The sequence below is a fragment of the Anoplopoma fimbria genome, chromosome 17 (assembly GCF_027596085.1).
Source record: "Anoplopoma fimbria isolate UVic2021 breed Golden Eagle Sablefish chromosome 17, Afim_UVic_2022, whole genome shotgun sequence".
Lineage (NCBI taxonomy): Eukaryota > Metazoa > Chordata > Actinopteri > Perciformes > Anoplopomatidae > Anoplopoma > Anoplopoma fimbria.
The window spans coordinates 485,886-512,960 of NC_072465.1; the positions used below are offsets into that span (position 1 = coordinate 485,886).

The 27,075-nt window shown below is 39.0% G+C and overlaps 2 protein-coding genes across 2 annotated transcripts; one reads left to right on the top strand and one right to left on the bottom strand.

The window, feature by feature from the left end:
- Positions 1 to 2,213: 2,213 nt before the first annotated feature.
- Positions 2,214 to 13,613, bottom strand: cdk4 (cyclin-dependent kinase 4). Its single transcript, XM_054616361.1, is given in 9 exon segments — positions 2,214 to 3,026; positions 3,956 to 4,091; positions 4,175 to 4,225; positions 5,909 to 5,995; positions 5,997 to 6,016; positions 6,319 to 6,486; positions 6,648 to 6,783; positions 6,871 to 7,105; positions 13,280 to 13,613. Coding segments are annotated over 8 exon segments (906 nt in total). The 5' UTR covers positions 7,089 to 7,105; positions 13,280 to 13,613; the 3' UTR covers positions 2,214 to 2,936.
- A 6,180-nt stretch (positions 13,614 to 19,793) lies between these two features.
- On the top strand, positions 19,794 to 26,185 carry LOC129106257 (E3 ubiquitin-protein ligase MARCHF9-like). Its single transcript, XM_054617635.1, has 4 exons — positions 19,794 to 20,108; positions 22,706 to 22,861; positions 23,897 to 24,089; positions 25,397 to 26,185. The coding sequence occupies exons 1-4, from the start codon at positions 19,794 to 19,796 to the stop codon at positions 25,693 to 25,695; spliced, it is 963 nt and encodes a 320-aa protein (XP_054473610.1). The 3' UTR covers positions 25,696 to 26,185.
- The last annotated feature ends 890 nt before the right edge of the window (positions 26,186 to 27,075 follow it).

Genomic DNA, 27,075 nt, shown 5'->3' on the forward strand with positions numbered 1-27,075 from the left:
AGAGATGAAACAGCCAGATTAACGCGTCCCAAGCAATGCTTCCTTGTGCCTGTATCCCTCCTCTGGAGAGCAGCTCCTCTCGGTCACCGCATCCTCTCCTTCGAGTGCCTCATCCAATTAGCAAGTCAATAAAATGTGTCTGTGAGGCAGAGGAAGCCCACCACAGCCCCTCCTCCTTTTTTTCCTCCTCTTCTCGCTGCCACAGAGCCTTGCAGCCCCAAACCCCCCACCCCCCCGCTAGCCCGCTGTTAGCCTGCCGCACAACCAGCTCCACACTGGATCAAGCTCCAGCAAACAGGCTGGGGATGAGAGGCTCACAGTGAGAAGGTGGTTTTGGTGGTTGTGGTCCTTGCCAACGTGCATCCAAATTTTTTTCTGTACCGACACAACAAAAGAGACACAGGAGGGAGAGAGAAAAACCCTCAACTCTGCTCCTGCCAAAGCATCTGCTCCGTCTCTAGCTCTCCCCTCTCCTTTTCCAAAGCAATTTATGGGTAGCTCCTGCTTTCTCTCCCTGCCTCACTGTCTGTCCCCTCTGAGTGAGGAAGTGGTGATGCACAGGATGAACCTGGATGTCTATGGATCATTGCAATAGGGAATAAAAAAGAAAAAGGGAATAAAAATGTTTAGGAAGCAAACCTACTGATTGAAGTAGCATCTAATTCAATTACATGGACAGGAAACTTAAGATACTATTTTGGGTTAAAGAGGAGAGAAATGGAAAATAATGTGTTCCTATGAAATAAAAAATAACTCTTGAAGATATTTCTTTTTCTAGTAAACAACCAGTGGGGCTGCCACGTCTCTTCTCACCCTGCTCGTCTTTTTCATTAACCCATCAACATCTAGAAAATGATAACCAAAACTAAATTCATTAGCATATTTTTGTCAAACACAACCTTTACAACAAAGATGAATTTGTACACATTACAGGGAGTAAATATACATTTCTGTAAATAGCTATTTTGGAATAAAAGCTATTTGTGTTTAATATTTTTCATGAGACACTATTAGAATTAATCAACTACTTCAGACCTATTTTGTTAAGACATGTAATTTTAATTGTGTAGATTTGTAACTCAGCAGGGGGAAAATTGTCATTCTTATTTTGTAAAAATAATGTCAGATAATTGTGTATTTTGGAGCAAGTGCCGGGAAAATTAGAGGACAGGATTGATAGTATTTGCACATCTGTAAGCTGGAGTCAGCAGATGGTTAGCTTAGCATATAAATGGGAAATCGCTAGCCTTTCTCTGTTCAAAAGGTGGAAACAAGATCCACCTAAACACACCTCTAAAGCAAACTGACACATTCTATCTCTTCATTTACATCTTGTCCGTAACACTTTACACTTTGGATTGTGCAAGTATTCCAGTCTTTATGCTAAGCTAACCAGCTAAACAGCTGCTGGTGGTAGCCTCATAGTTACAGTACAAACATGAGAGCGGTATCGATGTACTCATCCAACTGTCAGCAAGAAAGCAAATAAACTAAATTTCCCCAAATGTTGAATGATTCCTTCTACTCATTGGCAGCCTTTAAGTCATGTAGGGTCTCCAGTTATACTCTGTAAGAATGTCTGCCAATAACTGGGCAATACACACATTTTTTTATATTGGCAAATATTGCAGTTCTTTTGTGGTGTTTCATTAATCAGATTAATCTTTTCTGTGACCACAGTGACATATTTAAATAGATTAAAGGGGAACTTTGGAGCATGGGAAGTTCTACTCAATATGTTCTACGGCTATGAGATTAGCTGTTCTAAGTTTGAGAAAATAACCTGTAATGAAGTCATCAGGGTTTGGACTTGGAAACTACATATTTACATAAATTGACATAAATCCTGAGGTTAAAACTTTTTTACTTTTTTTTTGTAGTTTGAAAGATGTGTGCGTCCTACCATAACAAGGCTGCAGTGTTGCATTAAGGTAAGTGTAGGATCCACTGTTTTTGGAAATTGACCTTGACTATCCTATGTGAAAAACAAAAACAATTCACCTGTGTAAGGCTAAGGCTAACTTCTATTTTTGTTTCGATTTCATATAGTTCATTGAATTGTTCACTTTTCATAGAATAATATTTATTAATGTAATATGGACTGCCATTTGTATATTAATAATATAATAATAATAATAATAATAATAATAATAATAATAATAATAATAATAATAATACACAAATGAAGTGTGAATGTTATTTAAACAGTTTTTTATTCATTTGTAGTTGCAGTGCTGGTTGATTTCAGATGGTTTTAGCAAACGGACAAAAAATGTGCAACCCTTCAGTCCTCCGTCGACAGAAACATTTAATGACAGTATTTAAGGGCAATACCAGTATTTTTGTCATGTGTGTCTGTCTTGTGCGTTTTTCTTTCCTATCCTCTGGATTTCCAATAAAATGTATGGTCTTCTTGCTACTTTAGTATGAAAAACATAAACACAAATACAATAAAATCACTAACGACTGGCTGATCTAACCCTGAGGTGTCACTTGTGTCAGACTTTGTTCAGCCTGTAACGAGAAAAGACGACATCTCTGCTACCTTCAGTTGAAACACAGTACAAAAGTAAGAGGGAGCTACATTTCAGGGGAGATGACAGACATTTCTGTGCATCAGTCCCTGCGGATGAGACTGATATACAAATCAAACATCAAAAACACTGGTACTGTCCTTGAAGACCCGACATGTTAACATCATTAATTGTGACGCTGGAAAGCATGCCAGTGATCCTTAAGTTCACTCCTCTTCTTTTTTTAATTCCATTTCTCAGGCTTTAATCCTTTTTTGATGTAGGAGCAACAAAAAAATATCCCGGAGCATAACTCAGACGTCTTGAAAGGCAATGCACTGAATGAAACTGAAATCCTTTATGGTTAGGCCAGGTCTAAGCTTAGACACCGTTACCTCTCGCCGCACGTTTCACTTCTTGATTTCAAGTCAATGTCTCCTCGTCCTGGAAATATGCATGTTCTAGGGCATTCAGGGCAGATATTCGTTTCAAGGGGTCGAAGGTGAGCATTTTCTATGGAAGAAAGAATAGCAGGATATTAGCACTGGGTCAGGACTAAGAGAAACAGTTCAACATTTTAAGAAATACTCTTATCCAGTCTCTTTCAGGAAGTTAGACGAGGAGGTTGATATTCTACTGACTGGATACAGTTAGTCTGGCTCTGTCCAAAAGGTAATAAAATCCTCCTACAAGCACCTCTAAAGCGCACTAATTAACATGTTATATCTCATCTGTTTAATTATTCAAAATCAAAGATAAAAGACAATATGCCGTTTATGTGAGGTTATGTGTCAGATTGTCATTTGGCCAGGACCAGTTGCCAGGCAACCAGCAGAAAGTGCAGGAAGTTACTGTAAGTTACTGTACTGTCAGCTTTCTTTGATCATTAGCATTTAGTTATTAAAATCTGGTTATTGTAATTGTGATTCTTGCCTAAAATCCTGTTTCTTATTTTGCACTTAAACCTTTATTTTCTACATCATAGACAGTTAATATATTGTATACTTTAAAATTAGTTGTACGTCACTGGTTCAAACGCAGAAAATAAATATACTCCCATTTTTTGATCTGTTGATAAACTTAATACGAATCCATCAGAAAGATAGTGATTAAAGCTCTTATTTTCAGTTTTACCAGCACTGGAAATTATAATTATTAAATCATAAATTTTTTATAGAATATTTTTCTTTAAGCAGGACTGCTGAAAGTCCTGCTCTCTCTCCTCTTGTTTAATCAGATGGATTAGTCAAATTAATCAAAAGAATGTCATCTGTTAAATTCTTGCGTTGAAGATTGACTATGAGCAAAGATCATTCTTCAGGAGTCTGAGTTTACTTATCTGTTACTGCCCTGATTTGAACTCTTCAGGCAGCTGAAAGTAAGTTAAATACCAGGGAGGATGGACTGAAGTAAAAAAAATTCAATTCATGGCAAAGTCTTACCAGCAATAGTTGCGCCCCCTGCTCATTTATCTCTGGAACAAAGTCAGTGATCGGGCGAGGTAAGAGAGGGGGGAAGTGTTGTCTTGAGAGTGTAACATCAGTCGGCCACTCATCCTCTGGTGGCAAGCCAATAACTCTGAAATGACACATAGTTTTCAATGTAATAGGTATATTTTGAATCATCCGGCCAGGTAAATGTGGAAACTATTTGTTACTCACTCAAAAAGTTTTCCAAGTTGGTCCACTTCTGACTCTCCACAGAACAAAGGTCTAACAGACAGAGAGATTGAATCAGTTGTTATTTGTTATTCACAGGTCTTTGAAGCTCCTGTTTGTGCAGGAGGGCAAACAGTAACATGATGTCCTTCATACGCAGATCAACAGTTTGGCATAAGGTTAAATGATTCTACTGTTAAAAAGTTTAGTTAAAAATTTCACCCAAATCAACTTGTTCTTGATACTATGAATGTATCATCATATCATCATAACATATAACATCATTAAACTGTTCACAAAGCAAATATTTTTGAGCATGGATTTCTTGACCAAACTTGACTGACGTCTTCATGCATTGTTTCGTTTGTACCACAAGATGGAGCTACTCTGTGTGTGTGTGTGTGTGTGTGTGTGTGTGTGTGTGTGTGTGTGTGTGTGTGTGTGTGTGTGTGTGTGTGTGTGTGTGTGTGTGTGTGTGTGTGTGTGTGTGTTGTGTGTTGCACACAAGACTGATGAGCGTTAAACAATCTTTAGACACATTATGAATTTCGCTTGCAGTAACTGTTTGTGGACGTGTTAACACCAATAATGTGTCAGTGGGTTTGTGTAACATGTATGATGCTGATGACTTCAAGATGTCAAGTACAACTCCTGTATGTGTCAGAGTAGATTTATTGTAGACTGGTTGGAAGAGGGGTGAAATAAAATACATACAAATGCTGTAACATAATGAGTAAGGCAAAGCCCAACTGTTCACCTCCCGACAGTCTGAGGCCCCAGACCAGATTTCCCTGGAGCCACAGATAAACTCGTTCTGTGATCCATTTAGAGATAAAATCTGAACCCTACGCAAACTCATCACGGCTGCTCTGCCGGACACACAAACGCACAATGTATTTGAATAACAATCTGGACACTAACATCGCCAGGTAACGAGCGTTCCAACTATCGTCAATGATCATGAAAGTCCTCAGAATAGTCTGTTCCAAAATGGCAGACCAACTGACAGACCGATATTGCCTATAGAGCCACGTCATAAACATGCCCATTTTTAGAGGCGTTATTAATGTCTCGGGACCCATTGTTCAAAGAAAATTGTTTCTAGATGAAACTGCTCACAACAAGGACCATGGATAATCTTGAGTAACCGGGTCATGAGATCTGGTAAGAGACATTGCTTTTGAGTTTTTCAATTATATTTTTTGTTGCTTTGACCACAATCTGAGTATAGTAATATAGACCCATTATATTGGGGAGAAACAGACGTCTCTGGAGCTGATATCTCCAGAAATAGGCAACTCCCAAAACCATCTAGATTGACATATAGCACTACACATAAGAGGAAAGACTAGTATTTTTAGATTTTAGGGAGAACTGTCCCTTTAACATATCTGCAAACTGTTCATTTTCAATGCATTTCATTTGCTGACTTGAAACACAAGGCTTTTGCCAATATTTAACCAAAAACAAAATGTTTCCCTAAACTAGTAACCCTAACCTAAAAACAAAGAGGCTGTGATTAGTACGCCTGACACTGACACAATATTGATCATAACAAACACATACATACATACATATATATATATATATATATATATATATATATATACACACACACATATACATATACACACACACACACATACACATATACATATATATATATATATATATATATATATATATACTGTATATAGTGCCAGTCTTCTTTATCTGGACATTATTCTGCTGACTCACTTGCGTCTGAACATCTCAGCAAAGATGCAGCCGGTGCTCCAGATGTCCACAGGTGTGGCGTAACTGGACTGCAGCAGAACCTCGGGGGCGGTACCACAGAGTCACCACCTAGCAGACACAAACAAGGAAGCCATTACAGGTTTTATAAAATTGAGATTTAGTACTTTTACTCACAAGGTTAATGTTTGGCAGCAGACTGTCATATTAGACACTGACTGTCAGTGAGGAATATAAATGCCACTTAGGTTCTCTCAACCTAGTTTCAGTGGCTAACGGTCCATTTTTTTAATTTATTTTTTTACTTAAATGCAAGAGAACCAGAAACTAAAATGATAAATAAATGATGGTATTCTGTGGATAATGCTTTATACACAACACAAACAACTACTGTTGTTCAGGTGAGTTCTTACCACGGGAGTGAGGGCCATGTGGCAGCTGTAGATCCTGGCCAGTCCAAAGTCAGCCAGCTTCACCTGCCCCTGGCTGGTTACCAGAATATTCTCAGGTTTCAGGTCTCGGTGCAACACACGGTTAGAGTGAAGGAATGCAAGACCGCACAGCAACTGCCTCATCAGGTCCTGCAGAAACACACAGGAATATTTCAACTGGAACCAAATATTCAAACAGAGGTTGCTTTCAAAACCAGGGTTAAAAGACCCGTCCAGTCCTTTCAGTTTTGTCCCTTTAATTATTTCACAGACTATAGTTTATTTTAGATATTGCTTTAGTTAGTTCTCACTTTAATGCGGCCGGGGGACAATCCAGGAGCTGGGGCTTTCTCTAGGTACGTTTTGAGGTCTTGGTCCACATGTTCAAACACCAGAGTGACTTTAGTCTCCTGGTTTGACCTCTGGGTGGCACATACATCCATTAGCCTGTTGTGCACAAAAAGAATAGTGACTTATGTGAGAAGTGTTCACAGTGAAATGTGGTCAACATAACACTTTGCATAGCTGTCTTACCTGACCACATTTGGGTGGTCGAACTGCTCCAGCCTTTTCAACAGAGCCACCTCTCTGACTGTGGAGACTGGGAGGCCATTTTGGTCCGTCTGCACACGCACGCTCTTCAGAGCAACAAACTGCCCGCTCTCTGTGTCTCGGGCCTTATAAACCGTCCCGTAAGCGCCTCCTCCGATCTCTGCCACTGGCTCATACTGGATACTGGCGCCGTGGGCCATGGCCAAGATCAAACACACTGAGAGACAAAGTAGGACACACAGATCAGATGCAAAAGCTATCAATGCGTTTAATAACAATTATGAGATGATAAAAGGTAATCACGCATGTATAGTTTAAAATGCTTTTTTTAAATAAAATAATTCTTAGCAGCCATTTGCCCTCTTATACGTACATGACTTTTTAACTTCTATGAACCTCATGAAGTATAACATTGGAAAAAAATGTAATCAGAGTCTGTGAAAATCTCCCAACAATGAAGGAAGCTGGGACAGTGGACGAACTGAGTAACCTTATCCGTACTTTATACAGACCACTATAATTAAGAAAATAACAGACGCCCCCCCTACCTTTCATCTTGGATCTCTTTCATCTGAAATTACCCTCAACCCAAAACAACCAAATACACAGACTTTGAATAAGTAAAAGTAATAAACTGGAATAAAAATCTACTAATTCGAGAAAATGCAATTAAAATTCAAGCAAGGCAAGAGACATAAAAACATCTGACAACCAGTAATCCCCAATGGTGTTGATAAGAATTGTGTGTGTTTATTTTTGTTTGACATTATTTTTTCTATTTCTGTTCAGTCTTTTTTGTTTGTTTTTCTTTTCTGTTTGTTTTTCTTTTCTTCAAAGGTCTCTTGATTGCAACATACAAAACCAAGATTTGTTGATAAATGTGAACTTATGGTGGCCCTTTAGGAAAAGTTTGGGGATCATGAAAGTCCTCAGAATAGTCTGTTCCAAAATGGCGGACCAACTGACAGACCGATATTGCCTATAGAGCCACGTCATAAACATGTCTAAAAATGTTAAAGGAAATAAAAACGTAAGCCACCAAAAACATCTGACTATATTAAACCAGTACAATAAACTCTCTGTACTGGACATGTAATTGACTTCTCTCATAATTTGGCTGTGAGAAGCTTGGTGGATATATAATAAAAGATGGCAGGGTGCATCAGAGCGAGGAGGAGGTTCAGTCAGAGCAGCAGGCCATGTGTGGAGCAGTAAACCACGGACTATATATGGATGTGGTGCAGTCATGCAAGTTCTCAGTAATAAATTGTATAACAACAAACTGAGCTATTGTAACACTATGCGTTTCCACTTTAGTAATTCTGTTTGTGAAACACTGCTGCAGCAAGCCGTCCAACAGTATGTAGCTGTTAGAGGACCACTGTGTACGGAGGAGGCAGCATCAGAGACGGACATGCTGCACGGCAAAACAACCTGGTGGTCTTGCCAAGTAGCTGATCAGGCAATTCTGGTTTCTTGCTGAATGTGCAACATTTTCAATTACAAAGTGTTGAAGACGGAAAAACTGTTTGTAGATCAAATATCTGGATGGCTTTGTCTAATCAAGTAAATTAAATGCCTAAAAACAATCTCAGCAAATTATCACAGTGATACAAAATTCCTGTTAATTAAATATTGTCATGAAGCAGTACAGCTCAGTGATTTGCAACATTTCCCAACATAACCAAAGATGATTAAACTGTATTTACGCTACAGTCGTTAATCTCAAATTAAACACATTTTTTCTGTCTCACGGTAGGTTTCATCAAATTGGCTAACTCTATCATCAACACCACTGATGGGTTTACATTAGTTATCTGGAGCCTGGTGCCTCTCATACAGATGCCAAAGGGTGCCTTGTGTGTCATAGCCGATGCCAACAGAACATAAAACAACATGGACAGTTTATTACCTGACAAAGTCCTTACAGCGAACATGCTAACAAACAGTTGCCTATTTACACACCCAGCAGACACAAACAACATAGGCATCCATTTTAAGTGTTGCAAATCCATTAATCATTCTCACTTTAACTCTGTTTAGGTCTCCGTCTATTTCTGAGGGAAATATCTGGCTTTTTAGCTATTAAAGTTTCCACTATGTTCACCAGCTAGTTGTGTATTGGTAAGGACTGATGGAAGCTCTGAGAATCAAAAAAGTAAAGTTGAGGGCTGTAAATCAAAACAATGAGCTGAAAGGTGTTAAAACACTCTGTAGTGCTAGGCGGAACTGTATTGTACGGTACTAATTCACATGACACATGGTCATGTGACCAATTGCTCATTTAAACAATATTGACTGATGCAGCTTTATAATATAGATTCACTCACACTTCACCTTTTTCAACCATTCTGGCAGCAGGAGTCAACTATGCTTAGAGCTAAATGCACAGGATGTGTATGTCTAGTTGTGCTAACCTCTATTAGAGTGAAGCCTCATAAAAGCTCAGAACAAAGTACCTGACCTCCTGGAAATGTCAAATGACTCACTGAATAGGACGCCATTTTAAAGCAAATATACTTGACACAGGACTTTTGGCCGCCACTCTTCAAGCACAGGAAGCCCCTTCAACCACTCAACTCAAACAGCTCTTCTGTCCCCGGCCCCCATTCTAACTTTCATCTGGCCCCCTCACTAACTCAATCCATCAGCACACAAACACAGAGAGCATCATCCCGCTCCTTCCCTTCCCTTGACTTTGTTCAAGCCAAATCATCATTAACACCGTCACCTTCATATCCAGCATGCATGTCCAATGCACCAATGGTCGTTCTGTGGTCCTCTGCTACTTTTAGGGCTTTTACAGTTAAGTTTATGGGACCCGGATGTGCGGTCCTTATTCTAAGTACAGAGCAGAAAATCATCATCTAAACAACCCCGTTCCTGCAAGGTGAGAGATGGTTACCTCAAAAAAACCATTGTGCCTGCTTTCAGGTCATTTATTGTTAAGGATGCTAAAGTGTAAATGACAGACATTTGCCTCAGTGACTAATGTGTTGGTTTGGCAATAACTATTATAGCTAATTTTCATTAATGTTCAATCTGATCTCAACGGACTTGAACGGTTTAATTCAACTTATTCCTTTTTACAATATTATTTATTTACCATTGCCTCCCAATTGAAATAATTTCATACAAAGAGATATCATGAACCACAGGTAATGCCTTTGCACAGATTGTATATGATTTTTTAAATAGTATAGTAAAAAGTATCTTAAATGTATATTCATGTAAATATCTTCCACTTAAATTGATCCAACTAATTCTGCACTCAGAAAAAAGTATATGACTACATCGACAAACAGTCGCCAGAAGATTATTTTTAAATGTTGACATTCAATGAATCCTTTCAGTCACTTTCAAAACAAAAATGCTAAACATTTGCTGGTTCAAGCTTCTTAAATGTTAGGCTTTAACACTTTATTTTTCATATACGATTGTAAAATAAAGTATCTTTGGCATTTTTAACTGTTGGTCTTAAAAATTAAGCAATTTGAATACCTCACATCCGGCTCAGGGATCTTTACATTTTTTCAACAGAGCTGTGTTTTAACAATGAGCACAGTGGGTTTGTTGGGGCGGAAGTGTGAAAGAGATGAAAGTAGGGCTGGAGCTAAAATTGTTCATGCAGGGGAGAGTGAGAAAAGTCCAGCAAGAATGTAGCAGAAACACAATCCACTAAAAGCCAAACACTCGAACAAGAAATTCATTTTATTTTGTTGTGTACCAGTCTCTTTATTTTTTTTAAGCTGGCACTCAAATATCTGACGCTCTAAATGGCCATCATTTTTTTATGTTGTCAGCAAGAGACAGCATGTTTGGACTGTAACTTTGAACACATGATTGCTCCAGAGACCACAGAGAACAAAACAGATAATCGCAGAGTCACTGCTGAATGTAGCAATACTGTACATAAGCTTTTTTGGGCTAATTTGTTAGACGTTGAGGATTTAATTAATCACATTTGCAGCCTTTCAGCTGCGGTCAACTGTTTTACTAAACATTTACTACCCAAAATGTACATAAAGGGTTAACTATATCTCAAGTTATTTAGTGAAGTTCTACTCTATTGCAAAAATGTTGTGTAAAATACTCTCTCATATACTGCTAACCAGCATTGAGCTCACACATGTTATAGCCAAAGGTTTGAATAATCATAAATGCTGCCAAACCACAACTTTTGAAGTGGTCAATATAAACTTAACTTAGTAAGAGGAAGAGATATTGCATAATGCATGTCGAGCACACCACATTTCTTCCTCTTATGCAAAGAAGGTGGAGTCAGAGTGTCTGCAGACAAGAATCTGCCTGCATTCCTGTGTTTATGCAAGAAATACAAATTCCTGTCAACATTATCCATGTCAGAACTGAACTGAGAAAGACTGCAAATAAATGTCCTCCAAAAATAAGCTAGTTAACTTCATTCAGCAGTACAGAGTAACATAAGAACACAAGAAATATTTCTGTTTTATTCTGGGACTTTCCCATTACAACGCTTCAATACAAACCTCCAGTATAGTTTAATTCATAGAGATTTGTAGCTGATTATAAAATCTAATAATAAGTGGTTTTCTATGCATAAGAGAAAAAAAAGTGAACTTTAATTTAACTATTCAGGTTAATTATAAATAAATGACATACAAAGAAAAATCTGACTGTATGTCTGTCCTATAAGTACAATAAGTAAATACTAGGTTAAGTTTTGTATCATAAATACATATATGGAAGTATAGTTTATGGTTTGAAATTCAGTCATAACATAGAATTTATGTTTAACCAAATGTGCTGAAATTGTGTTTCAATATCCAGGCAATTATTAATAATGACATCTGGCCAAAATACTGAACAACAATTTTTGAGCTACAAATATAACACAGTATCTGAAGAATTAAAACCAGAAATACATTGTGATCTAGTGGTTGTAGGCAAATACAATATAAAAAGGATTAAAATAATAACTACAATAAAAAACACATTTTAAAATATAAATAAATGAGAAAATGCATTTAATTTATCAAGTATTTGATTCACACAGAGTATATAAGGATTTACAATGTGGTTGTATCATACAGACTATATGTTAATTGAATTATGTTGTTTTTGAGGTATGAAATTATCTATATTGTGATAGAAGATTAGCCCTAAACTGGTAAACGTGGGGCTTATTTTATCGACTTGATATACTTAATCTGCTTCTAGCTTGTCAATTCACCGCCTGGGATCAATACAGAAAAAATAAATACTCAATTAAAGTACCATACGGGATCCCTTATTTTTGGTCAAACATGACATATATACACTGAACTAGACATTTTTTAGTTAAAAATAAATCTCTGAGGGCTCTCTGGATTTCCAACTCCAGCCTATAATAGAGTCTCTGTCCTGAGCTCTGTCCTGTGTTGTCTTGTTGTTATTATCTGTCTCCCACCTTCATGTGACTACAGAACAAAACAGCAGCATTACAGAATACTCCTGTTTAAAGTGCTCCACTGTCTCATAATGAATGCTGAGGCCTTCATGACTAACCTCCTGTGGTCCTACAGGATGTGGTCTGGCTGCTCATGACTTGTCACCCTAAAACCCTCTCATTGTTTCCTCCTCAGTGATACTGATATATAGTGATTATTATATTCGTAGTAGTTTGTAGCACTTATTATATTCGTATTAGTCTGTTGCAATTATTGTTTTCGTAGTAATTTGCCTCTGCACTATACTTTTGCTCTGGTTTATGCTTTTAGATGCTTGTTTAAGAAAGGAGATGCACTTATGACTTCTGGTGACTAGTAGTTCTCTTGAATACCTATGTTGAACTACACTTTTGCCTGTAAGTCTTAAGAAAGGAGATGCTTTGGATAAAAGCGTCTGCTAAATGACTGTAATGTAATGTAATGTAATGTATATATAATATAATGTAATGTAATGATACAACAGCCCATAACACCAGAGGAAACAGCAGGTTTTTAGCACAAACACCTTTAAGTTCCCTTGCTGTGTGAGCAGTGAGGCCTGTAGCAGCAGATAGAGAGGAGGAGGTTCCTGTAGCCTATTCATTAACGGCTCTACTTTCTTCCCCACATGTAATGCACTGATCCTCTTACTCCACCGGGCATGGGGCATTAGGGCAGTGGGCGGAGGCAGACACAGCCCAGGACAGAGAGAGCTCCGGCCAACACGTGGTGCTCCTCCATCGCCTCCTTTGTTGATTAAACACACATTAAACAAAGTAGAGCAGCAGGATCTGTCTGCTCCACACCTACATGTTCTCTGACGTGGCGGAGGAACACAGTAACAAGTCACAGACACATCACCGGGAGAACTTATATTCCACATCTGTGCCACGTTACATAACAAGTGTCACAGTGAGGATCCCGACAGTTCAGACTTCTCTTACCTCGGCTGGCTCTGGTGTTCTGCGGCAGGTGAGCTTTACTTTCGGTCTAAGAGGAGGACATCTCACTGCTGTGCCACGTAGACTCTCAGGTCGGGTCCGGGTCTGCAGGGTGCAGGTCTGCAGGTCTATAGGTCTACAGGTCTGCAGGTCTACAGTGGCTCTGATGTGGAGGCCAATCAACAGGTTATGTGTTCGGCCTCCAGTGTTTTCTTTTTGTTTTTTCTCACAGCCTGCACTCTTTTTTTGGGTCGTCGCTTCCTGTTGCTTCTGGCAACTCTCGTAAAGGGGGAGGAGCTAACACACATTCTCTCTCAGCCAATCATGTGTGGAGCCCTTAAAGCCCTGCTGAGCCTTATAAAGTTACACAAACTCACAGCATTCATTTTGCACAATGCTTCAATGTTATAGTTTTAAAATGCATAACTTAACAAAGGCTTTCATTTGGCTGTTTTCTTACAGATGCTAAAAATATAGACCTTAGAATATCAGACCAACACCTTTTTAGGATACCACAAAAACATGTTTTCTTAGTTTAATTCTAGTTGTTTTATTTGCACAAGTAACAGAATACAGAATGCATAATGATGTAAGGTAGTAAAAGGGGCAGCTCCCCAAAAAAGAAAATAATGAAATATATTAGATCAACATACAGAAGAAATACCAATAGATTATATGTTCCAACAACAATCTAACTATACCATGAATACTACACAGTGTATTTAGAGTTAGAGGTATTTTTTTGATTGTATATTGTTTATGATGTCATTTTGCCTGCATTGCACTGAATATGTGTTTGTGTGTTTGTTTGTTTGTTACAACACATAAAGTGTACCTCTGTGTTTTATATGAAACCAAATGAATTTCCCTGTGTGGGATAATAAAGTATACTTGACTTGACTTGTGTGTTTAAATTATTAAAATCACAGATTTTTCATTAGTAAATCAGTGTTTCTTGAAATAGAAACATGCTTCAGTATGGTGCAAACTGATTCAATGCTAAAACATATTTTATAACGTATTATTTTGGCTAGTCTCTCAGTCAAAGTAGTCTGAATGAATCTAATCTGATGCTCAACGAGCCTGATGGCCTCTAACAGACAACCTGAATAAAGACACAAACGTTTTTTTGTTGTCTTTAGATGTTAACAAGGGGTCCAAATGGGCCAAAAATTGACAAATGGACTAAATGTAAGTAGATTATTCTAAAAATATTTTTCTGATAAGAGAAGGTCTGAAAATCAATTCTTTATTACATTTAGATTTCTGTTCTTTAATGGGTGTTCATTCGTTCAAGAAAAACCTTCACAATGTCTGCCAGCTTTGAAAACATGATGCTTTGAAAGCATGTGATCACAGAAAAACATGAATGGTGGACTTGTGGTTGACTATAAATAAACTCCTATTTGAACGGTCATAGTTGATGTTTTCTGGTGTCTGGCACAACCAATCCATTTGGGATGCAGCCTTTAAATTATTTTACAGTGTTTCCGCTCCTGTGCTTGTGTTACTGCTGCATGCTTGAGGGAAAGAAAGTCAACGCTCTAAGTATCCACACTTGTGGCCAGAAATGTCTCAGACAGTCTCAGTGGCCGGGACAGAAGGTGTTTTAATGAGCAATACCAGCACCCTAAAACTAAAGCAGCTAAATGGAATTCAGCCATCATTCATTTTATTATTTACATCTGTGTTTTTCCTACTGGGACAAGTCAAAATGCTTTCAGGTCGTTTGCTGTTTTTATGTGTTTATGATGTTTATGATGTTTTATTTTTTGAGTGATAATGTGGAAAAGAAAAACTGAGAACATTGATTTAAAATAATTATACAAAATCATGGCAAAGGAAAATAACCACAAATAAATACAAAACATGCTATACATTTAAAATGAAATAAAAAAGGGCACATTCACATATATATTTTATGTATATGTATGTCAATTAATTTCCATACTTCCATACAATTAACACAAATATTGTGCATATCCACAATTGAATGTGGATATGCACATTCAATATGAATCCTTGGTTAGAAATATTACAGTTTGCTTTGACAGTAAACATTGTGATTATTTTGATTTAATGGTTTAATGTTAAATTAGTTATTTTTTAAATTGTCTTTGGTGTTTTTTTATTTTTCAGAATTCAATTTAATTTCAGATGAACTTTAAGAGTTTCTCAGATGCCTCAAACTGATAACTGACACAGCAGCTTGACTAACAATCCTGCTTTTTATTTCTTTCATATCACTTTGAAAATGATATGACCAAAGATATCATAAATATATGTTGGGAATAACTGTGTGTTTAACATATCTGTTTACATCCTCTTTAAAAGGATAATATCTTCAAGGGACTTCATTGCATCAGCTCCTTTAGGACATAATCATTTCTCTGGCTCTCTAACAATGTTAACCCACTGATGCCTCGGACCCTGACACAACATCAGTATTCAGAATCAGCTGTGATAACTGTGAGCATTGGCCCAAATTTCCAATCTGTATTGTCTTTCCTGCAGCACTGCTGGCTTCCCATATTATTAACTAAAGTCTGTAACGGATATCTCTCTCTACCGCACTGTGAATCTAATCCTCTGATTACCTTGACAAGATATCCTCCAATGCTGCATCCACTGCACTTATACACACGTGTAAGCTCCAGGCTGGACTATTACTTAGTGATATTCTTTATGAAAGGTTAACACATGGATGGCTGTGTTTTGCATGAGACACTGAAAACCATTAAACCATCTAGATATTCTTTAACTTGAATACCTCTGCTTTCCTTTATCACTTCCCTTTGTAGTAATGGTTGCTCTATTTTTTATTTTAACATATATATCACCGAAAACGGCAATGCATATTTATTCAGAATCATTCCAATCAAGCTATCAGACCGATATTCACTGATCACCTTTGGGTTTTATGAAGAAAATTGTCAAATGAAACATCAAACTTTTACTCAAACTGTTCATTTCCTGGAAACGGAATTGCTCCAATAATTTAACAAATCATTGATCACTTTATGACCACAAAACCGCTTGTGATCTGAAAATGCCTTAAAGTCATCAAGCACTTGAGTAAATTATGGGGCCGTAAATCAGAAATAATGTTAAGTTTACTGTAAATTTGTGCTATGTATGTTAGATAATTCACCTCTTTAATATATAATATATTTTACACTGAAGGAACACAGGAACAGGTTAAAAACAAAGCCTATTATAAACAGCATGATTGTCTTCAACACATTTTCTGATATTCAACACAGATTTATTTAAAAAGAGCTGATGATTATCTGGAGATAATATTTATTTGATAAAGCACATAATAATTATACCCTCTTTATTTAAAAGAAGCTGAATTCAGCATACAAATACAAAGCTTCTCCTTGTGATGGTGGAGACAGCAGACAGTCTCCTCTGAGACAATTATCTGATGGATGTGTTGTGATTGTTGTGATGGATTACTATTATTATTGCCTGTACTATTACGCTTATTGACTTGCTTGTACCCTGGAGTCTTTGTGCTTTCTCGCTTCGCAGGCTTCTATAAATCGTGGCTGTACCTGGACCGTGGTCGTGCATCCTGCTACGGCCCTGCTGACACCGACTGCTACCACCATTATTATTACTAGTCACATTACTATTACTATTACCTGTACCATTAAGCATTTTAGCTTTACTTCCACCCTGAAGCCCTTTTGCTTTCTCGCTCTGCAGGTTTCCATGAATCGTTGTGGTACCTGGACCGTAGTCGTGCCTCCTGCTGTGACACCCACCCACTGCTACTTCCATTATTATTATTAATCACATTACTATCCCTATTTTCATAACTATAATTCTACTGTAATAATTGCTGCTGTTATTATAAGTAGTCTTATTATATGAATCATTTATGTCATATACATTGAATGTGTTGTATCTCTGTTATGTTGTTCATTCTGTACACATGACATCTATTGCATTCTGTCCATCCTGGAGAAGGATCCCTCCTCTGTCGTTCTCCCAGAGGTTTCTTCCTTTTTTCTCCCTGTTAAAGGGGTTTTTTTTTCCTGTGCCGATGTGGGGAAGTTTTAAGGACAGAGGATGTGAGAGGGTGTAAGGACTGTGAGGGTGTAAGGACAGAGGATGTGAGGGTGGACAGAGGATGTGAGGGAAGGACAGAGGATGTGAGGGGACAGAGGATGTAAGGACAGAGGATGTGAGGGTCTAAGGACAGAGGATGGAGGGTGACAGAGGATGTAAGGACAGAGGATGTGAGGGTCTAAGGACAGAGGATGTGAGGGTGTAAGGACAGAGGATGTGATGTAAGGACAGGGATGTGAGGGTCTAAGGACAGAGGATGTGAGGGTCTAAGGACAGAGGATGTGAGGGTGTAAGGACAGAGGATGTGAGGGTCTAAGGACAGAGGATGTGAGGGTCTAAGGACAGAGGATGTGAGGGTCTAAGGACAGAGGATGTGAGGGTCTAAGGACAGAGGATGTGAGGGTGTAAGGACAGAGGAGGTGAGGGTCTAAGGACAGAGGATGTGAGGGATGTGAGGGTGTAAGGACAGAGGATGTGAGGGTGTAAGGACAGAGGATGTGAGGGTGTAAGGACAGAGGATGTGAGGGTCTAAGGACAGAGGATGTGAGGGTGTAAGGACAGAGGATGTGAGGGTGTAAGGACAGAGGAGGTGAGGGTCTAAGGACAGAGGATCTAAGGACAGAGGATGTGAGGGTGGACAGAGGATGTGAGGGTGTAAGGACAGAGGATGTGAGGGTGTAAGGACAGAGGAGGTGAGGAGGATGTGTAAGGACAGAGGATGTGAGGGTGTAAGGAGTGTAAGGACAGAGGATGTGAGGGTGTAAGGACAGAGGATGTGAGGGTGTAAGGACAGAGGATGTGACAGAGGATGTGAGGGTCTAAGGACAGAGGATGTGAGGGTGGACAGAGGAGGTAAGGACAGAGGAGGTGAGGGTCTAAGGACAGAGGATGTGAGGGTGTAAGGACAGAGGATGTAAGGACATGTGTACAGATTTAAAGCCCTCTGAGGCAAATTTGTAATTTGTGATTCTGGGCTAAACAAAATAAACTGAATTGAATTGAATTGTGTTAAAGCTGGAACTATTGTATGTCCTACTGTCAGGGAGTCTTTGTTCTGTGTTTATTATAGTCTTATTCCACCATGCTAGAGATGCTGACACACACACACACACACACACACACACACACACACACATGCTGCACACACACACACAAGGACACACAGACACACACACACACCCGGAAGGGACGGGTTCAGTCTGCTGTCAGTGCTGCTCATTCTGCAGGACTCCATGTCCACGACACCTCCTCCTCCTCCTCCTCCTCCTCCTGCTCTGTGGCGCAGAGATGTTTGGGAGAAACAGAGAACTGTGAGTGCAAGTTGTCGTGAAATGGATTTGAATTGTTCATCAGATTTCTTTTTTATCGAATCCATCTCTGCCGTGCAACGCTGCCGGATTGTAACTTTGTAACGGGTTTCTGTCGGAAGGTGTGGGACGAAACCCACTCGATCTAACAGAGAAGATGGAGCACAAAGGGATGGAGCACAGAAGACATGATGGAGCACAGAAGAGGAGAGGAAACACTGGTGACTTGATGGAGGAAACACTGCGAGACAACAAAGGATGCTCTGCTGTCGTGATATCATCTCCCCTGGAGGTAAATACAGAAACTCAAATATAAATCGGCTTTGACTTAGTTGTTAATAGGATTTAATATCAACCCCCCTCAGACACCATCGCTGCTGTTCCGCCTGCAGAGGAAGAGACTCCAACAGGAGGACCACTGGGTTCTGATGGACAGGAGGACCACTGGGTTCTGATGAACAGGAGGACCACTGGGTTCTGATGAGCAGGAGGACCACTGGGTTCTGATGAACAGGAGGACCACTGGGTTCTGATGGACAGGAGGACCACTGGGTTCTGATGAGCAGGAGGACCACTGGGTTCTGATGGACAGGAGGACCACTGGGTTCTGATGAGCAGGAGGACCACTGGGTTCTGATGAACAGGAGGACCACTGGGTTCTGATGAGCAGGAGGACCACTGGGTTCTGATGGACAGGAGGACCACTGGGTTCTGATGAGCAGGAGGACCACTGGGTTCTGATGAACAGGAGGACCACTGGGTTCTGATGAACAGGAGGACCACTGGGTTCTGATGAGCAGAATGATGTTGGACCTTCTGACTTCTCTCTGGCTCCATCCCTGAGAAACGATGCTTCCCTATTGGCTGGGTGGCGGTGCACATGCTATAACAACAGGACCTGCACAGAGCTATGTGGCCTAATGGGATGGATAACAGCATATGATCTGTGTTTTATTTAATAGGATCTAAATTGCCTGCTAGAATCACATGGTGTGGATGCCATAGCATTAATAACACCAGGCCTCCCAGTAATACCAGTGATGCTGTTATCAGTGTATGATGGACCAGTCAGGCTGGAGGATGGACTGTCTCTCAGAGCAGTTGTGCCTCTGAAGTAAAGCTGCTGCAGAATGTTTAAGTATCGCATCCGGATGCTTTTCAATGAACTCAAAGTGGTTCTGATGCACTGTGGATCCAGCAGGAGGACGGGGACGGACCCGGACACGCAGACCCGGGTGCGAGGCTGTGGCTGGTTCAGCTGCTCTCACCGGGACGAGCAGGAGGAATATTACGGCTCTGAGTCCAGACCCCGCAGCCTGGATCTGGAGGAACCAGGAGAACACAAACCCGATGGAGGAGGTTCTGACTCCGCTTCTCTCCCGAGTCTCTCGGACAGCGGGATGCGATCCCCGCAGTGCCGGATCTGCTTCCAGGGCCCGGAGAAGGTACAGTTAGGCTGAATGATGGAGTTATTACTGTGGCTGCCCTGGTGCCCATGAGCAAACATCTAGGTTTCAATGGGAACCTTGCTGGTTCATGGGGGCTCAAACCACGTGGTGCTCATCTGCAGGTCAGATGTTCACTTTCTCTACTGTTGTTTGAGCTCAACAATCCATAGAAATGTCTGCTACAGTTAAATGAAATACTAGAATACGTGAATCCGTGAAAGTGAAAATTTAAAGTTAGTTTTTTGTTCAGGAAACATTTTTTTGCAAAATATTCGTACATTCTAGGCCTATCTAATCAACAGCTTGGTGCCAAGTAAACCTTTTATCATAAAAATGTAAGAAACATAGGACAAGCCATCCTGACTTTTGTTACCTATGTGAGTCAAGCTAAGAATAAGATCCAACTTTTACCATAATGCAACTCAATTGTATATGTTTTGTAATGTCTTTGTCCATGTCAGTTTGTTATAAATGTATATTCTTCTAGCTCAGACTGAGATTACCCAGATGACTTCACTATGACATCATCAGGGTTATTTTCTCAGATCTGAAGATCCACAGAAGGCCTTATACTTATCTTAAACATCACTCTTTTCACATGCTGATTAGTGGTCCTCAAAACAAGTAAACTGGCAGTTGTGTGAACAAATTCAGTTTTAAAAACTAATTTCACATCAACACCAAACTGTTTCAAATACTTGGAGGTGTATCAAGGCTGCTACTTAAGAAATCCAGAATGAGTAAGACTAAAAAAGGAATAACTCTATCAAAAGTGGTCTGAAAATAGCAGCAGGCAGACGAAGGGCATCACTTAGGCTGGAGAACGCAGGAGGAGCTTATATCTTCAGGGGAAAAGTGAAGTTCTCACAGTAATATATTCAGCATCTGATGCACACAATTAGACCATTTTTTAAAAAGCAATGAAGAAAGATTTCAGAGAATGATTCCTCAACATAAAGGACATTTATACTGATTATTACTCCAAGGGATTTGAGTGAGGGAGGCAGTACAAGTTCAATAATTTGCTAAAGGACTCTTCAGTAGGAACCATTAATACAGGGATCATTGCTTTAGGCTAGTGTCTTCCCCTCACATGAAGAGAGCTGAGTTGCTGGATGCACAGAAAGTAAAAAGGTTTTTTAAAAGTCTGAGACGTGGCATCCAAGCAATGGAGGATGACATCAGCCAAAGAGACAGATTTTGCTAGAGGTCTCAGAAAGTTTTTGTTTCCCCTCCAGATATCCAACTAATTAAAGACCTAGCACATTACCTGGAGTCAGACAGAAAATAAAGTGAGACGTGGGAGAGTGTTGTCAGTCCGAGGGCCTTAGGGAGTCTCACACTGACAGCAAAGTCCTGCTCCAGATGTCCTGTGATTTCTTTTGAGGATACGTGAAAGTGACACGAGAGAAGCAAACTGTATCCATGAATGCATTAAGCTGCACATAGTGAAATGTCTCTAAATCAGTATTCTGTAAACTCTCTATTTACTACATTTTGATTCAAGTTTTTGACTTCTGATTAGATGATATCCTCTGAACATTTCAACCACGTTTCAAAACATTTCTTAACAATTAGGCACCGTTGCTTATATTCCCTATAATCATAATTAAATGGAAGATCAACTGCTGAAACAGAATAATGCATACGAAAATATGAATATATATATATACGTATATATATATATGAATATATTAATATATGAATATGAATATGAATATATATATATGAATGGCAGAGAATCTAAAGAGTCAAAAAACCTTCCCGGACCTTTGTATTGTAGATGTGAGATGAGATAGCTTTAACTATAGTTTAACTGTTACAAAACCAGAGCCACTGTAGACCTAAAACACCAAAATATATAGATTTAACAAACCTAGGAAGAAGCAGGAACTCAACAGAAACCTGATAAAATATACAAAAACCTGAGAGGCACAAGAGTGTTATCCTGAAAGGATTCATGGGAGTTACTGTGCAGACATCAAAGCTTTAATGGCAAATAATCTTAAAGTGACAAGAAAGGGTTAAAAGAAAGCTGCACCTATTGTAGGTGATAATTAAATTGAATTGTACAAATGATTTGTATTTTATCATTATAACGTAGTGTTTAATGTCATTTTGAAACCCTTTCTCTCTCTGACAAATACCCCAAAACATCATTGGTGACAAACATACTAATATCAACCTCAACCCAATATATGTAACATAACATATAACACTAAGAAAATACAAGCTACAATGCAATGATGTCATAAACCATCAAAACAGTATTATGTTTTCTATATCTTACTTACCTAAACTTATTATTCTATGTGCAGACATACAGTGTTATTTTATATTGATCGTATCTGTTGGTAAAGCTCCAGGCTTTTATCTTTTGTAATCCCTTTTCCAGCTTTATAACAGCAACAACACTGAATACATCACCACTGTATCTTCAGTAGATAAAATGTGACAGTAACATGAACAGGGCTGAGGAGGAAAGTTGTTCTATTTGTTACAAAGATCTTCATCTAGTTTTTTTACTGTCAGATCTTGTAACAGGCAGATTCAATAACAGCTTTCTGAATGCAGCTGCTCGTTTCGTCCTGCAGGGGGAGCTGTTGAGCCCTTGCCGGTGTGCTGGCTCTGTGCGTTGTTCTCACCAGGCCTGCCTCATCCGCTGGATCAGTGAGAGAGGCTCCTGGAGCTGTGAGATCTGCTACTTCAAGTACCAGGTCCTGGCCATCAGCACCAATGACCCACTTCAGGTACAGCCACCAGCTCTCTCTCTCTCTCTCTCTCTCTCTCTCTCTCTCTCTCTCTCTCTCTCTCTCTCTCTCTCTCTCTCTCTCTCTCTCTCTCTCTCTCTCTTTTTCTTTAATGTGTAAACATTTTAACTTGGGTAGAAACATTTAAAGGAGCGATATGAATTAAGTCATTGACATTAGACTGCCTAGCTACATGGCAGAAAGCCATGTGCAAACTTTACGTTGCCAAATTTGAGTGAGTGATTGGCAGTTATCATATTAAAGGTCATTGATCAGAAGGTGAATGTAATCGCATACAGTGCTTACATCACCAACTTCACAAAGGCATTCTGGACGGATTTTGTCCAGTCAACAGGAAGCATGTAAAGAGCCAGTATCTACATTTTCACAGAGCTATTTATACAGTTTTTTGGTTTTGTTTTACTGACAAATGGAGAAGAAGAAAGTGATGAGGACTTACAGGAAGACACAGCACATTTCCAAAGTTTGTGGCACACAGAGAGTAGACAAGCAGACAGAATCACCAAATGTTGTCAGCTTCTGAATGTTGGAGCAGAGATACAATCAGACCAAATGCTTGTTTCCTTCAGATGCTTGTCTTGCTACAATCCCTGCATCTCTGAATGAACACTATAGTATTTTAAAATAATTTGTGTGATAGTATTAGTGAAAGGGTTTAATTCATTCAGGAATTCTCTAATTTACTTAAATATAGGGGTTTATTATCTGTGTTAAAGCCTGAGCAGCAGCGGCTCAGTGAGGCTGTTATTCTATAGCACATTGGTGAATGCAAAGCACTGTGGTTACATCAATATAAAGGCGTAGTGCTTCACACGCAGAAACCCAGAGTGAAATAGGGGAATCAAGCGTTGGTCTCAGAGAAGTCAGTCATAAGCAATCTAAACCTACATTGTCAAATAATGTCTGAAACTGAGACAACCCCTGTACTATTACAGTTTATCTCATACTAAAGAAGGGTATTGTAATTGACATCTAAAGTTCAAAGTTTCAGTCCTTTTTCCGTGTCTGTTCTAGTGGCAGGCCATCTCTCTGACTGTCATTGAGAAGGTGCAGATTGCAGCCATCATCTTGGGCTCTTTGTTCCTCATCGCCAGTATCTCCTGGTTGGTGTGGTCCTCTCTCAGCCCTTCAGCCAAATGGCAACGGCAAGACCTTCTCTTCCAGATATGCTACGGCATGTATGGCTTCATGGACATAGTTTGTATAGGTAAGACATACTGAGGCTGTGTTATTTCACAAGTGGTTGATGTGGATATTCACATCCATAATAATGAACTATCTAATCTGGTACTTTATATCAGGAATCTGGAGAAAGTGTTAAATGATATACTTATGGTATACTTCACATAATTAATTCCAATTAGTTGCTGTATGGAGTGTATTTTAATCAGTGCACATCAGGTCAGCTGAGTAAGAAAAAATGGGCAATTTGTCTACAGGCATGCACACAATCAAACATTTCCAATAAATGAGTAATACATTAATATTTACTTGAAAATATTTACTTAAAAAGTTAGAGACCCCTAAATAAAGCTTTACCAATTAGGCTTTTAATTAACCAGCCTTATTAACAAGACTGAAAGTCTACAGTCATGCTAGTGGGCGGCTCTGTGGCTGCAGCATGCTAAAATGCCTACCATGCTCACATGTGAAGCAGGTTTATACAGCATGTATGCTTTCAGTTTTATTGGTTTAGCAGGTATTTGGTTATAGACCAAAGCATCTGACAAAGATAAATTATGGCAAAATGAAAACTTAGTGGATCACTAAAGTTATAAGAATTCAGAGGGGTAACCAAATTTCATGGCAACCCATCAAACAGTAGACAATTCACTCAAAAGCCCAAATTTGAACCTCATGGCAGTACCAGAGGAAAAGTCAGTCGATCAACTATTCATCCTGGGCATTTTGGAGCTGTTTACCAAAATTAAGGTAAATCTATTTAACAGTTATTAAGACAGTTTGCTAAAGAGCCAAAAATGTCGCCTTGTTGGTGGTGCTATAAAAAGTCAGGTGATCATGAAGTGAGTAGGATACATCCTCTGGAAACCATGAATGTCTGTACAAAGTTTCATGGCAATGCATCCCATAGATGCTGTTATCATCATCTCTTACTTTGTGTGTATAACTCAGTGGCTGACTGCAAAGCACAATGGAGATAGTTTACACCTACAATGCAGTAATTCTGAATGCATCTATGTGCTATTTGTTTATTCTAAGTGCACAACAAATAAAATAACATTTGGGATGCTTGAGTAAATTTGTTGCATTCTGTTGCTGCTTCTTTTTTGTTTTTCCTTTAAGTGATTTTCATCGACATGTGTTTCTAACCAAACATCAGTCCAAAATACCCACAAACAAGTCTAGAATATATTAATCTTTTTATTTTTGAGAATGTGTAGCTCTGTACCTTTTGGTACCTCCTGATTCTCATTGAACAAACAATTGCTTGTCTATATGTAACCCTCTAATATGTGCCCCCAACCTCCCCCACCCTTTGTCCTTTATGCCCAGGCCTTATAATCCATGAAGGATCATCTGTTTACCGGATCTTTAAGCGCTGGCAGGCGGTGAACCAGCAGTGGAAAGTGCTGAATTATGAGAAAGCCAAGGACTTAGGTGACCCCATCAGTTCCAGCAGTAAAGTACGTGTTGAGAGGAACTCGGACAGCGGACGGAGGGCAAGTCGACATGTCAGGACTATTCTCAACCACCACTGTGGCTATACCATTTTGCACATCCTCAGCCAGTTAAGACCCAACAGTCTGCGCAGAGCCAACCATGAGGTGGTCATGAGGGTGACCACTGTATGAGGCTGGGTCGTACAGGCTAAAATGCTCCGATGTTTGAGGAGGAGAACAAAGTGTTGATTGGGATTTAATATTTAAAAAAATCCCATTCTACCACATAAACACTGCCATCTACTTCTAGTCTCAAATTTTGCTCGCAGGATCTCCCTTAGTTCAAAGTGGACAAAAAGAGATTTCCGAGCAGAGGGAGAAGAATACAGTTTTATCTGAGACTTTAAAGACAAGACAAATAAGAAAAAATTCATACATTTTGAAAAAGAAAAAGCTTTGATTCTTAAAGCTATTAACTTTTTTTTTTTACCACGATAACCAATGTCATTGAAATGTTTTTTTATGTTTTGCTTTTTAAAGAAAAAATAAAATGATTGTCATTAAGTAAGATTTGGATTTTACTTACTACTCATGTGACCTAAACAATGACCCCAGCTCCCCTAATTTATTCAACATATTCCTGAAGGTCCACATCGATGGATCAAATATTGAAAAGCCCAGTAAAACAAGACACAATTGCCTAAAATATTATACCCTTAAATTAAAATGAGTGTTTTGTAATAAAGACTTTGTTGATCTTAAAGTGGAACTGTGTTTTTTGTTGTATCTCATGCTTAGGCAACAAGATGGATCTTAGCAAATTTAGCTTGAAAACAAATTTGTATATGCAGATTGGATTTTGCTGTTGGATTTTTACAAATATCAGATTATTTTAGGCAAAATCTGTCTGTTGTCTCTTGTCATTGTCAACAAGCAAATAAAGAAGGTTTCTTAAAAATCTGGGAGAGGCTTGGGTGAAATATATTCACATTGACAAGGACAGAGAAAGACAAAGAGATCGAGCTCAGTTTACAGCAGACAGACATCTGTGCACCTATGAACAAAAAACAAGTCTCTTGTGAAGCCTTCCAGCAGGAGAGGACAATAATGTGTCACCACCTTCATGACAGAGTGAAGTGAGAAGATTATTAAGACTGACTCAGAGGACACCCAGAGGGAACTGCAGCATTTCCATTTAAAAGACAACACAGTGAAGATTATGAAAGTGAGAAATAGCTAAACATGACCACTGAGTGGCTTCAGGAAGTCCTTCACTTATATACTTAATATTATCTATGTTCACTGAACTCTGCATCCGTGATGTTTGACTGTGGATGGGCTACAGTTTTTATTGGAAACATTTTATCAACAGCAACATAGTAAAACACACAAATTAGCTCTCTGGAATGTCTCCCCAGTACAACCTATCAACAATTATATTACTATCAACAACAATACTAATTAAATGTTATAATTAGTACGACATAATAAAATCCATCTGCATCTGTTCAAAAATAATGTGGACTTTCAACTTAAAGTAGCCTATGTAAATAATGCATACATATAGATTAA

Bases quoted from the DNA above. Each gene is read 5' to 3' on its own strand.
- LOC129106257 (XM_054617635.1), top strand. From the start codon at position 19,794: ATGTTTAAGTATCGCATCCGGATGCTTTTCAATGAACTCAAAGTGGTT. The intron at 22,862-23,896 runs GTACAGCCACCA...TGTCTGTTCTAG, and splicing joins GCACCAATGACCCACTTCAG to TGGCAGGCCATCTCTCTGAC. The intron at 24,090-25,396 runs GTAAGACATACT...CTTTATGCCCAG, and splicing joins CATGGACATAGTTTGTATAG to GCCTTATAATCCATGAAGGA.